This window comes from Oncorhynchus keta, chromosome 10 (genome assembly GCF_023373465.1).
Source record: "Oncorhynchus keta strain PuntledgeMale-10-30-2019 chromosome 10, Oket_V2, whole genome shotgun sequence".
In the NCBI taxonomy this organism is placed as follows: Eukaryota; Metazoa; Chordata; class Actinopteri; order Salmoniformes; family Salmonidae; genus Oncorhynchus; species Oncorhynchus keta.
The window spans coordinates 22,772,263-22,785,676 of record NC_068430.1 but is presented as its reverse complement, the minus strand read 5'-3'; the positions used below and the strand labels follow the sequence as shown (position 1 = coordinate 22,785,676).

Sequence of the window (13,414 nt, the reverse complement as noted above, 5' to 3'; positions counted from 1 at the left end):
AATAATACAGTAAGTTGTTCCCTGAGAAATTCCTGTTTATTATAGAAGAACCTGAAATAATGTGGTTTTATATAATGTACTTGAGGATCATTGAAAACTGATCTTACCTGAGAGGCAGTTAGAGGTTTTGAAGTGTATAAATATGTTTCTATGCAAATGTACAACTGAGATACAGTACAGACTGTCAGTAGCAGGGGTGTGTCGGTTTGTATACCTGAGGCAAACTTTAGGTATGTGTCTGTTTAACTGCAGTGTAAATGATTGCAGTTTATATATGTTTACCTGACTCACAGGGACAGAGGGTTGATGTCCAACCAAGGCCAGTTTGACCGTGGTCTCCCAGATGTGAGGGTCATGACCTCCGCGGGCGGTCACCATGAACTGGATCGGTTCTGACAGGTTGGCCACTTCCTGCTCCGCGTACACCGAGCCGTCAGGGCGCACACTGAAGTTAGGGTCACTGCTCTCGAAGCCCACTGCTTTACTGTGCTGGCAGTCCTCAAACTTTACTAGAGAGAGAAAGAGGGGGGAGAACGCAGTGGTAAGATTTAGGGGGTGAGGTGACACATCTGGTGATATGTAACTGTTGTGAAATACTAGCATATTTTTTTCCCACCTTCCTAAAGTAATATCTCTCCTAATCCTGTCTTCAGAAGTGAAGACAACTTTGACTCTCCACTGAAATCAAAATAGATGCAAGAAAGACATCTGTATTTCCTTGCATTTTCCAGGGGAGGTGGGGCTTCATGGAAGCTATGTAATATGAATGCATCAATATGAATGCATCATAATATGAATATGAATGTAATATGAATGCATCAGACTGTGCATTTAGGCTGGGTTTCTGTACAGCACTTTGAGATATCAGCTGATGTACGAAGGGCTATATAAATACATTTTATTTGATTGTGAAGCTCTTTATAATTCTCAATCAAGGTTCCCCTTCAACATGCTGCCACAAAACACAGAACACAATCTTAAATGACACACACTTTCCTTCCTTCCCCCGAGAGAGAGAGAGAGATCTCACAGCCAGTCAGTATTGATTGATCAGATGCTGCACAGGAACTCTACATCTCGACATAGGAACCCACAACCCAATACATAAGTACTCAGATATTCTACATCACTCACTCAAACATCAGATTGTCTGTCAGTCTCCAATCTCTTTTGAGATTATTGGGGATTTTCACTCTCCTCAATGGGTGGGGAGAGAAATGGTGTGGATCACTTTGATATAGATGCTGCAATGATAGATGACATCCAGCTGCCATCTCAACCAATATGAAATCTGAGGGGAACATTCAAAGCTGTGCAGACTGAATGTTCAATATAAATCCCATATCTTTACATTCTGAGTAATAATTCAAGCTTGTATATGTTTTGAAACAGTACTTTCAATTTAGATTTAAGAATTTCAGCCAAAACAATTTAACATCAATGTCAAGTCCTTTTACTTTTCAACATCACTTCGTCACTCGGGAGGCCATGTGTTGAAACATTCTGCCATCACCGAGTGTCCCATCAGTCAGGTGTTGAAGTAGAAACAGTAAGTCATGTAGGCAGTGGCTTGTCAGATAGTGAGGGTATGCAAACATTCTCTCATGTGGCTGTACCACTGATGAAAGGCTAGACATAATTATTTAGCTGATGTAGCCATTACCCGAGGGATGCTTCCAGAGCACAGACCAGTGTGGTGGTTAATTTCTTTACTATCAAATGAGGAAAGACAAACGTATCACACAAGTCAGAGTTGTACCTAAACTAAATCTTTAATCACTTATTAATAAGGGAGCAGGTCAATACAACGCACACATATAAAGTGAATCGATTGAGTGCTCTACGATAATGATGGCTGGTTATGGCTGGTCGACGATTCACACTCAGATGATTCGTTGAGAGCCCCGTAACAAAAGGTCAAAGGTCTTTTATAGCCAAGATACACCCCTTCCAACCTACATGATGATCAACAGATATATAGAATGGGTCACAAGGTTTAAGGTCTGTATTAAAGATACCTATAATACATAGCAGACAGTATCTGCTGTGTCAACAGTTTTCATTGTGTAGAGACCAGTGTCTGGCCCCGTATAGAACAGCAACATTAACTCATGCTCTGGAATGCTCTTTAGGTTTTATCACCCAAAAGACATCGTAAATCTCCTGTCAGTGTTATCTCCCAGAGGCCCATTCTCAGTAGAACACACACACAATAGTTAAGAATACTATGTTCTGTTGCATAAAACAACCATTTGATGCAATAAAAATATCATAACATAATCTTGCAGTTTTTCCACCATACAAGTTTAGTGGAGCCCAGAGAGAGATGAGAAGCAGAACCCAGGGCTGATTGGGAGAGGGCCAGATAGGGATGGGGTGCAGCACCCAGGCCTGTTCAGTGAATTTGTTAATTTTTATTAGGATCCCCATTAGCTAACGCCATAATGTTAGCTAATCTTCCTGGGGTCCAACACCAATTAACAAGACATGACAAACAATGGCAAATTAAGACTTTACAAACATTTAACAAGCAGACTACAAGCGGTCCTCAGATGCTCAAAAGTTTATACAGCTGCACCATCGAGAGCATCCGGACTGGTTGCATCACTGTCTGGTATGGCAACCGCTTGGCCTCCGACCACAAGACCCTACAGAGGGTAATGCATATGGCCCAGTACATCACTAGGGCCAAGCTTCCTGCCATCCAGGACCTCGATACCAGACGGTGTCAGAGGAAGGCCCTAAAAAGTGTCAAAGACTCCAGCCACCCTAGTCATGGGCTGTTCTCTCTGCTACCACATGGCAAGTGGTACCAGCGCGCCAAGTCTAGGTCTAAGAGGCTTCGTAACAGTTTCTACCCCCAAAGCCATAAGACTCCTGAACAGCTAATCAAAGGGCTACCCAGACCCCTCTTTTAATCTGCTTCTACTCTTTGTTGTTATTATCTATGCATAGTAACTTTAATAACTCTACCTACATGTACATATTACCTCAATTACCTCAACTAACCTGTGCCCCCACACATTGACTCTGTACCGGTAACCCATGTATATAGCCTTGCTATTGTTATTTTACTGCTGCTCTTGAATTATTTGTTGTTTTTATTTTCTATTTTTTTAAATCTATTTTTACTTAACTTTTTTTCTTAAAACTTCTTAAAGCATTATTGGGGAAGTGATTGGAAATAAGCATTTCACTGTAAGGTCTACCTACACCTGTTGTATTCGGCGCATGTGACAAATACAATTTGATTTGATTTGATTTAGACAATACAGACAATTAAAATACCTGACAGGAAACACATTTAACATTCAGTTGATGTTTTCTATTTCCTCTCCAGTTATATGGTCTATCGCATTAGATATTTACCTTAAAGGTGGATTTACTTTATTTGTAATTATGTTCCAGCCCAAATCAAATAAAATGTTATTTGTCACATACACATGGTTAGCAGATGTTAATGCGAGTGTAGCGAAATGCTTGTGCTTCTAGTTCCCACAATGCAGGGATAACCAACACGTAATCTAACTAACAATTCCAAAACTACTGTCTTATACACAGTGTAAGGGGATAAAGAATATGTACATAAGGATATATGAATGAGTGATGGTACAGGGCAGCATATAGTAGATGGTATCGAGTACAGTATATACATATGAGATGAGTATGTAGACAAAGTAAACAAAGTGGCATAGTTAAAGTCGCTAGTGATACATGTATTACATAAGGATGCAGTCGATGATATAGAGTACAGTATATACGTATACATATGAGATGAATAATGTAGGGTAAGTAACATTATATAAGGTAGCATTGTTTAAAGTGGCTAGTGATATATTTACATAATTTCCCATCAATTCCCATTATTAAAGTGGCTGGAGTTGGGTCAGTGTCAATGACAGTGTGTTGGCAGCAGCCACTCAATGTTAGTGGTGGCTGTTTAACAGTCTGATGGCCTTGAGATAGAAGCTGTTTTTCAGTCTCTCGGTCCCAGCTTTGATGCACCTGTAATGACCTCACCTTCTGGATGATAGCGGGGTGAACAGGCAGTGGCTCGGGTGGTTGATGTCCTTGATGATCTTTATGGCCTTCCTGTAACATCGGGTGGTGTAGGTGTCCTGGAGGGCAGGTAGTTTGCCCCCGGTGATGCGTTGTGCAGACCTCACTACCCTCTGGAGAGCCTTACGGTTGAGGGCGGAGCAGTTGCCGTACCAGGAGGTGATACAGCCCGCCAGGATGCTCTCGATTGTGCATCTGTAGAAGTTTGTGAGTGCTTTTGGTGACAAGCCGAATTTCTTCAGCCTCCCGAGGTTGAAGAGGCGCTGCTGTGCCTTCTTCACGACTCTGTCAGTGTGAGTGGACCAATTCAGTTTGTCTGTGATGTGTATGCCGAGGAACTTAAAACTTGCTACCCTCTCCACTACTGTTCCATCGATGTGGATAGGGGGGTGTTCCCTCTGCTGTTTCCTGAAGTCCACAATCATCTCCTTAGTTTTGTTGACGTTGAGTGTGAGGTTATTTTCCTGACACCACACTCCGAGGGCCCTCACCTCCTCCCCGTAGGCCGTCTCGTCGTTGTTGGTAATCAAGCCTACCACTGTTGTGTCGTCCGCAAACTTGATGATTGAGTTGGAGGCGTGCGTGGCCACGCAGTCGTGGGTGAACAGGGAGTACAGGAGAGGGCTCAGAACGCACCCTTGTGGGGCCCCCGTGTTGAGGATCAGCGGGGAGGAGATGTTGTTGCCTACCCTCACCACCTGGGGGCGCCCGTCAGGAAGTCCAGTACCCAGTTGCACAGGGCGGGGTCGAGACCCAGGGTCTCGAGCTTGATGATGAGCTTGGAGGGTACTATGGTGTTGAATGCCGAGCTGTAGTCGATGAACAGCATTCTCACATAGGTATTCCTCTTGTCCAGGTGGGTTAGGGCAGTGTGCAGTGTGGTTGAGATTGCGTCGTCTGTGGACCTATTTGGGCGGTAAGCAAATTGGAGTGGGTCTAGGGTGTCAGGTAGGGTGGAGGTGATATGGTCCTTGACTAGTCTCTCAAAGCACTTCATGATGACGGAAGTGAGTGCTACGGGCGGTAGTCGTTTAGCTCAGTTACCTTAGCTTTCTTGGGAACAGGAACAATGGTGGCCCTCTTGAAGCATGTGGGAACAGCAGACTGGTATAGGGATTGATTGAATATGTCCGTAAACCCACCGGCCAGCTGGTCTGCGCATGCTCTGAGGGCGCGGTTGGGGATGCCGTCTGGGCCTGCAGCCTTGCGAGGGTTAACACGTTTAAATGTCTTACTCACCTCGGCTGCAGTGAAGGAGAGACCGCATGTTTTCGTTGCAGGCCATGTCAGTGGCACTGTATTGTCCTCAAAGCGGGCAAAAAAGTTATTTAGTCTGCCTGGGAGCAAGACATCCTGGTCCGTGACTGGGCTGGGTTTCTTCTTGTAGTCCGTGATTGACTGTAGACCCTGCCACATGCCTCTTGTGTCTGAGCCGTTGAATTGAGATTCTACTTTGTCTCTGTACTGACGCTTAGCTTGTTTAATAGCCTTGCGGAGGGAATAGCTGCATTGTTTATATTCGGTCATGTTACCAGACACCTTGCCCTGATTAAAAGCAGTGGTTTGCGCTTTCAGTTTCACGCGAATGCTGCCATCAATCCACGGTTTCTGGTTAGGGAATGTTTTTATCGTTGCTATGGGAATGACATCTTCAACGCACGTTCTAATGAACTCGCACACCGAATCAGCGTATTCGTCAATATTTTTATCTGACGCAATACGAAACATGTCCCAGTCCACGTGATGGAAGCAGTCTTGGAGTGTGGAGTCAGCTTGGTCGGACCAGCGTTGGACAGACCTCAGCGTGGGAGCCTCTTGTTTAAGTTTCTGTCTGTAGGCAGGGATCAACAAAATGGAGTCGTGGTCAGCTTCTCCGAAAGGGGGGCGGGGCAGGGCCTTATATGCGTCGCGGAAGTTAGAGTAACAATGATCCGTGGTTTTACCACCCCTGGTTGCGCAATCGATATGCTGATAAAATTTAGGGAGTCTTGTTTTCAGATTAGCTTTGTTAAAATCCCCAGCTACAATGAATGCAGCCTCCGGATAAATGGTTTCCAGACATTTGATTGTGAGGAATTCTAAATCAGGTGAACAGAAGGATTTGAGTTCCTTTATGTTTCTTTCATCACACCATGTCTCGTTAGTCATGAGGCATACGCCCCCGCCACTCTTCTTACCAGAAAGATGTTTGTTTCTGTCGGCGCGATGCGTGGAGAAACCCGTTGGCTGCACCGCCCCGGATAGCGTCTTCCCAGTGAGCCATGTTTCCGTGAAGCAGAGGACGTTACAGTCTCTGATGTCCCTCTGGAATGCTACCCTTGCTCGGATTTCATCAACCTTGTTGTCAAGAGACTGGACATTTGTAAGAAGAATGCTAGGTAGTGGTGCGCGATGTGCCCGTGTCCTGAGTTTGACCAGAAGACCACTACGTTTCCCTCTTTTACGAAGTAGGTTTTTTTGGGGGTCGCTGCATGGAATCAATTCCGTTGACCTGTTTGTAAGGCAGAACACAGGATCCGCATCGCGGAAAACATAATCTTGGTCGTACCGATGGTGATTTGACCCTGATCCTATATTCAGTAGTTCTTCTCGACTGTATGTAATGAAACCTAAGATGACCTGGGTTACTAATGTAAGAAATAACACGTAAAAAAACGAATAACTGCATAGTTTCCTAGGAACGCGAAGCGAGGCGGCCATCTCTGTCGGCGCCGGAAGTAGTTAGCCCCCTGACAATCCGCTCAAAAAAGAAAATTGGCCTGTATTGATGATATCTGGCCTACACCTTCACAATAAATCCATTATTTACTTTAGACAGGTATAAAGAAGGATGATATGAAGAAAATGTAGTCTATTTCAGAAGAACAGAATAACATACTCTGAGTTGTCCTTATGTTAGGTCCTGATTTGGCTATACCAAAGTGATGTGGGCTACACTAGTTCATTTAGCACACAAGATTTGCTTAGAATTCCGTGGCATTATTTTATATCATTTTATAGTATGAAGAATTCAACTGAACAAATCCTGAATAAAATATAAATATTTTCTCCAACCGTTTTGAGGGAGTGCTCACATGTGGCTATCCTGTGTTGAGCGGTTGACAAAGAAATAGGTACTCCTGTATTCTTAATTTCGAGTTATTATTGTAACTTTAGCTGTTCTACAAATGTTGGGCTAAATGTTTTGACTTTTAATACATTGTAAGGCTGCGTGATGAGACTCTAATGAAAAAAGTTGCTTGAAAGGCATGAGTTCTGCTTTGTTTTTTTTTAAACAGGCTGTACACACCTCATCAGACTCTCATTCACAATTTTACAAGCACTTGATAATGCCTTGAATTTCACTGTAGAATCCCCTTTGTGTGGCCGTAAAGCTCCCTAAACAAATCTATGCCTTTTGTGGCCAGTGGCCGTTGTGGTGCGTTGTGCCCTGCGCGCTCTGAAGCATCTCTCATTCACATGACTATCCATCACGTGATCAGGTCTTTCTCACAGGCTACAAGTGAAGTCAGACACATTGGGGATGCCACTGCGCATGTCCCTATCCAATTACGAGGTGCATATTGAAGATATTGGAAGAATTGTCCACATTTACTTTTCGTCAGCCAACAAGATGAGTAGGTCTAATGAACAGCAAAATCACTGGCCTATGTCAGGGGTTCTTAAACTTTTTCAGCCTGAGACCCAAATGAGAAATTCTGTGTTTTCCTGGGACCCAAGCTTTGGAATATTTGCAACTATATGTAAATATCGGTACATTTCATTGCCCTTATGCCTAAAAAAATGCAATATAGACATAAATAATTAACAATGAAATACCCATAAATATCTTTTGTTTATTTTTCTCCATTAAAAACAGTCTCACGTATCTGTCTAGGTTGGAACTGTTGCGGTTAAAATACAATAAATAATTTAATTCTGAACTGGAATAAACGGATTGATCACATCACAGTGATTTATAACAGAACACACACACACAGGCTTTTTGATAATGCAACCCCAAGTAACAGTATAGATTGAAAAGAATATCCAGGCCTACTGTACATCTTACTGTATACATTATTGATGATAGAAAGTCTAGGTTGGAACCTGTGCTGTTAAAATACATATTTTTGTATTCCTGTAGATGAATAACCCAGAACTGTGAGTGAGTTTCCTTCAAAAAGCATCTAGCTTTAATCAGTTTATTCCAGTTCAGAATAAAAATGAGTACTTGTAACAGCAACAGTTCCAACATAGACCTGTGTTCAACAATAATTTCTACAGTAAAATGTACAGTAGGCCTGATATTTTTTCATCTTCCTCTGTACTGTTTCTAAGGGTTGTATTATCAGTAGCTAGCTAGCCAGCTTGCTTTGGCTAACGTTAGCTATTAGCTGTGTAACGTCAAAAGTCCAGTGGGTTGTTTGAAAGAGAAACTCACATCTACTACTATGAGAGATAGTACTCCCTTATTTCTGCTTATCATCACTTGTTATAAAATGACAACAATGCCTTGTTAGTTGACTTACTAATCCACGTTTGAAGCACTGTTTCCTGAAGAATTCTGCCCTGCTCTGAAATAACTCCCTGGGTTTAGCGTCATGTAATGTAAACTAACTCACTTTGTACATCACGCTGGTCAGTACAATTGACCTTATTTTAGCGCCCAAAAAGCGTAATACTTCCAGATCAACTGTAATATCAATACCATTGTAAAGCACAATTTCATGAGAGCCCATGAGCTCATGTTGCACAACATTTCTATAGGCTATGCAATTGCACGAGAAAACAGAGTGATGACCTTTATTAAAAAGAGGAGGATCCCATCAGCTTTCTATAGGCTATCCTTACTAGCTGCATCCCTACTCCACATCCCTACTATATTTATTTCTCAACTTTCCTAATATTAAGCACATTGCTTATCTTTACAACAGGAGTATAGCCTACCTGGCTGGCATGAAAATGAACCATGGGAAAAGCGTCCCCCATTCGCTATTTAAGTGCATAGATTTCTTTCCGCTGCCCCTGTTTCTAGACAGGTGCATGATAATGGTCCATTCTAAATCAAAACACATTTCACACATATATTATTTAGTATATGTAAAGACAAGATTAATGGGTGACAATATTAGCCTATACCACTTTTTTTTGCACATTTTTGGAATCAATAGTAGCATACCTTATGTAGCCTAGCCCATAGGTCTATATGTTTCGATAATATTTGCATCACAACTAAAGTGGCCAAATAACTTCTTAAAATTAAGCATATTCATCCATTTTACAAGGGGTGTAGAGACTAACTTGCATACATAAGCAGCATGTGCAGTTTCAAGTTTGAGGAAGATAATTTTCGCCAGTATTTCTTAAGTGTTGGTCGTGGACCTGTTAATGGTGGGTCGTGATGTAAATGGATAATTATTTCATTAATTACTGGAATTGATTTGGCCAAGTTAAACTGCACTCTCTGCTCTAGTTTGGCAGCTGTGCGAGTGGGAGAGGTAGCGGAAGATGCTCGTGTGCTTTGCAGTTTAATTATTATTCCTCACCGCTGTCATGAAATGGACTCATGCTAGCCACAAGTTCTGAGTGAGCTCAATCGTCATGAAATGCAAATGCAGTGTTTCATACAAACTTAGAGAAATAACGAGGAGTGCCCACAATGTGTTTCGTGTGGGGAAGGGCTTCGTAATGAGTCTCTAAAAATGAACAAATTAATAAAACGTCCTGACCAAACATCAAGGCACTACTGTAACGTACACTAACCCCATTCCCTTGGGAATACGTGCAACCGCGACATTCAAACGAGGCTGGAAAGAAAACTTATGGGACTGTAGCGACTGTGTTGCAATCAAAATCTGGGGTGTGAACTACGTTTCTATTCAAGCATTGATTGACATGGTGATGGCTCTATAGTATTGGATAAAAGTTGAAAACGGACCCCTCCGACGCTGTACGATACATTGTGACGTGTCATGTTGTAACGTACAGAACGCATAAAGCAACTAATTCTGTATTACAGCCTCTCTCCACCAGGTGTAGCACTTCTCTCACCATTTAAAAACAAGAAAGGAACCGAGTAAGGGGGAACACCTAGTCATTTTTTGCATCATCACTGCAAGCTATCATGACTCAAAAGCCACTGTTTACTTCTGAAGATCACTTTAGCACCGACCCTAAAAACCTGATTCAAATTCAACACAAACCTTCAAATAGGTATGTAATGACGCATTATATAAACTCTTTGTAGTGTTTTATTTACATTTTAGACGCGATAAGGTGATAAGTTGGACAGATCGAGTGAAAAAATCAGTTTCCCCACACAACATTGCTCCTTCTCACTATCACGCAATAGGTTTAGCTTCCTCAGCCGCCATTTTTAAAAAGACCCGACAGAGCTCATTGCCTTCTTGAATCATGCAGAGATGGGCATCATGAAGGTCTCGTCATTGATTTTTTTGGAAAGGGGAGAAATTGTGCTTTACAATGGTATTGATATTGCAGTTGATCTGGAAGTATTACGCTTTTTGGGCGCTAAAATAAGGTTAATTGTATGGACCAGCGCGATGTACAAAGTGAGTTAGTTACATTACATGACGCTAAACCCAGGGAGTTATTTCAGAACAGGGCAGAATGCTTCAGGAAACAGTGCTTCGAAAGTGGAAAAGTAAGTCAACTAACAAGGCATTGTTGTCATTTTATAACAAGTGATGATAAGCAGAAATACGGGAGTACTATCTCTCATAGTAGTAGATGTGAGTTTCTCTTTCAAACAATCCCCTGGACTTTTAACATTACACAGCTAATAGCTAACATTTGCCAAAGCAAGCTAACTAGCTACTGATAGTGCAACCCGAAGTGCAGCTAGTGTGCAGTCTTTCCTGCTTCAGTTTAAAGTTATTATGTTAACTGTGTTGATGGCTAGTTCCTCTGAACAACAGTGTCCTTAAGAGCACATTTTGTATGCTAGGAGAAATCATGCTTCATTAGCTCATTGTTATGCATGTATCCAAATAAATGCCATTAAACAAATGCAGCTACTGTTGATCTTCTTTCTGCGCTGTTTGACTTGACTGTAAGTTAGTCGTAGTTAGCTAGGTAGCTAGCAAGCAAGGGATAAGAATGTTGCCAGCCAGTATGGCAATGGAACATTCAGAACGAACGACTGGGTCTCGTCCATAGATACAGAACAAAAAGACTGAGAGACTGGGTCGTGTCTCTGGCAACCGAACCAATAGATCAAGTGACCAGACTTGGGTAGCAACCCTAGATTGGTTTCGGGACTATATCTTGTGGAAGGATGAACAAGTATGAATTAATTCATCAGAATAACATTTTCATTTAAAATATGTCAATCATTATTTGAATATGTTGGTAACCCATTGTATAAAAGGGATAATGCCCTTGAAGCCGGTGTCTGGAGTAAATATTGGCCCGATTTGCCAGCCCTCGACTTCATTTTGGGACTAACAACACCCGTGCCAATATATCCTCCAAACACCGGCTTCGAGGGCATTATCACTTAATTATAAACTGGGTACTTTGGCTCTTGGATGCTGATTGGCTGAATGCTGCAGTACACCACGGGTATGACAAAAAATATGTTTTACTGTTCTAATTACTTTGGTAACCAGTTTACCAACGTGTTGCATTGTACCTAAGAACAGCCCTTAGCTGTGGAATATTGGCCATATACCACAACCCCTTGAACCTTATTGCTTAAGTATCTGACTGTTACAAAAACACTCACAAACTTTTGCAGATGCACAATCGAGACATTGAGTGGCTGCTGCCAACATACTGACTCAACTCCAGCCACTTTAACATTAGAAAATTTGATGTAAAAAATGTATCACTAGCCACTTTAAATAATGTTTACATACCCTACATTACTCTTCTCATATGTATATACTGTACTCTATACCATCTACTGCATCTTGCCATCTTTATGTAATACATGTATCACTAGCCACTTTAAACAATGCCACTTTTATATGTTGACATACCCTACATTACTCATCTCATATGTATATACTGTACTCGATACCATCTACTGCATCTTGCCTATGCTGTTCTGGACCAATCTCTCATTCATATATTTTTATGTACATATTCTTCATTCCTTTACACTTGTGTGTATAAGGTAGTTGTTGTGAAATTGTTAGGTTAGATTACTCGTTGGTTATTACTGCATTGTCAGAACTAGAAGCACAAGCAATTCGCTATACTCGCATTAACATCTGCTAACGATGTGTATGTGACAAATAAAATTTGATTTGAAGTGTTTGATTCGATTTTCGATTACATTTGCATTGATGTTAGAGTGATTAGAGGGACAATAGAGTGCTGAGTACCAGGCAGTCAGGAAGTTTGGTAGGCTACTAATGACCATCAGCAGCATCAGAGCTTGGAGAAGACGGTCACATGGAATTTGACTGCCTCCATGACCGCACGCGTGGCGATAATACGGTCACTGCAGCAGCTCTAGGTATGACCAATCTGTAGCACTTTGTGAGGTGTGAGTGCTGCTACAGCAACTAATGAAACACCCCCAGAAAAGACCTACACACACACACACACACACACACACACACACACACACACACACACACACACACACACACACACACACACACACACACACACACACACACACACACACACACACACACACACACACACACACACACACACACACACACCCTCAATCCCCTTCTCCTTCTGTTTAAAAAGGCTGTGCGCTGATCTTATCTCTCAGTCACACTCCTGCTGCTGATAACAAGTCAAATTGATTTCATAAATCACCCTGGGAACAAATGGTCTGTTATGAGCTGGGGAGATGCCATTTTTCAAAATCCACCGTGAAGAATTTTGCACGACAATCGTTTTATCAAGCCATCTTTGCAATTTATCGCCCAGCTGCCTGTCAAAAGATGCAGCAAACAACAGACTAATAAAGCATAAGATCTTTTCAACAACTGTGGCACACATCACACAAATTAGGTTGCTGTTTCGCCCGGAGAATAATTGTACGTGTAATGGAGGAATGGCAAACATTATTTTGACAATGTGTGCATAAATCTTATATTAACAGACAAACACAATCCAGCTTCTCTGTGCTGGGATGAATCTCTGCATAGCACAGCAAGTCTCTGCCATGTGGAAAGAGAGATTCATATCCAACCAAATTAATGATTAACTGCTCACTTCTTCACTATTTTTCAGTTTCAGATGTAAGATCAATCATGAGCCAACTGTAACACAGTTTGCAGTATCCCTCAGACAGAGAAACCGCATGGTTCTATGTCCAAAATAACCAGTCTGTGCCACCAAACAGCAGGCTGTATTGTGCCAATGACTCCAATTTGCTTAAACA

At 41.9% G+C, this 13,414-nt stretch overlaps 1 protein-coding gene across 2 annotated transcripts in view; it reads right to left on the bottom strand.

Moving 5' to 3' along the window:
* LOC118388391 (cadherin-4-like) overlaps positions 1-13,414 on the bottom strand; it is a 325,932-nt gene that overhangs the window by 104,454 nt on the left and 208,064 nt on the right. Inside the window, exon 4 of one of the 2 annotated variants that reach the window (XM_035777425.2) lies at positions 283-509. In XM_035777425.2, the coding sequence (XP_035633318.2) occupies positions 283-509 (227 nt within the window). The remainder of the gene's footprint in view (positions 1-282; positions 510-13,414) is intronic. The other variant, XM_052526700.1, reaches the window with a different exon arrangement.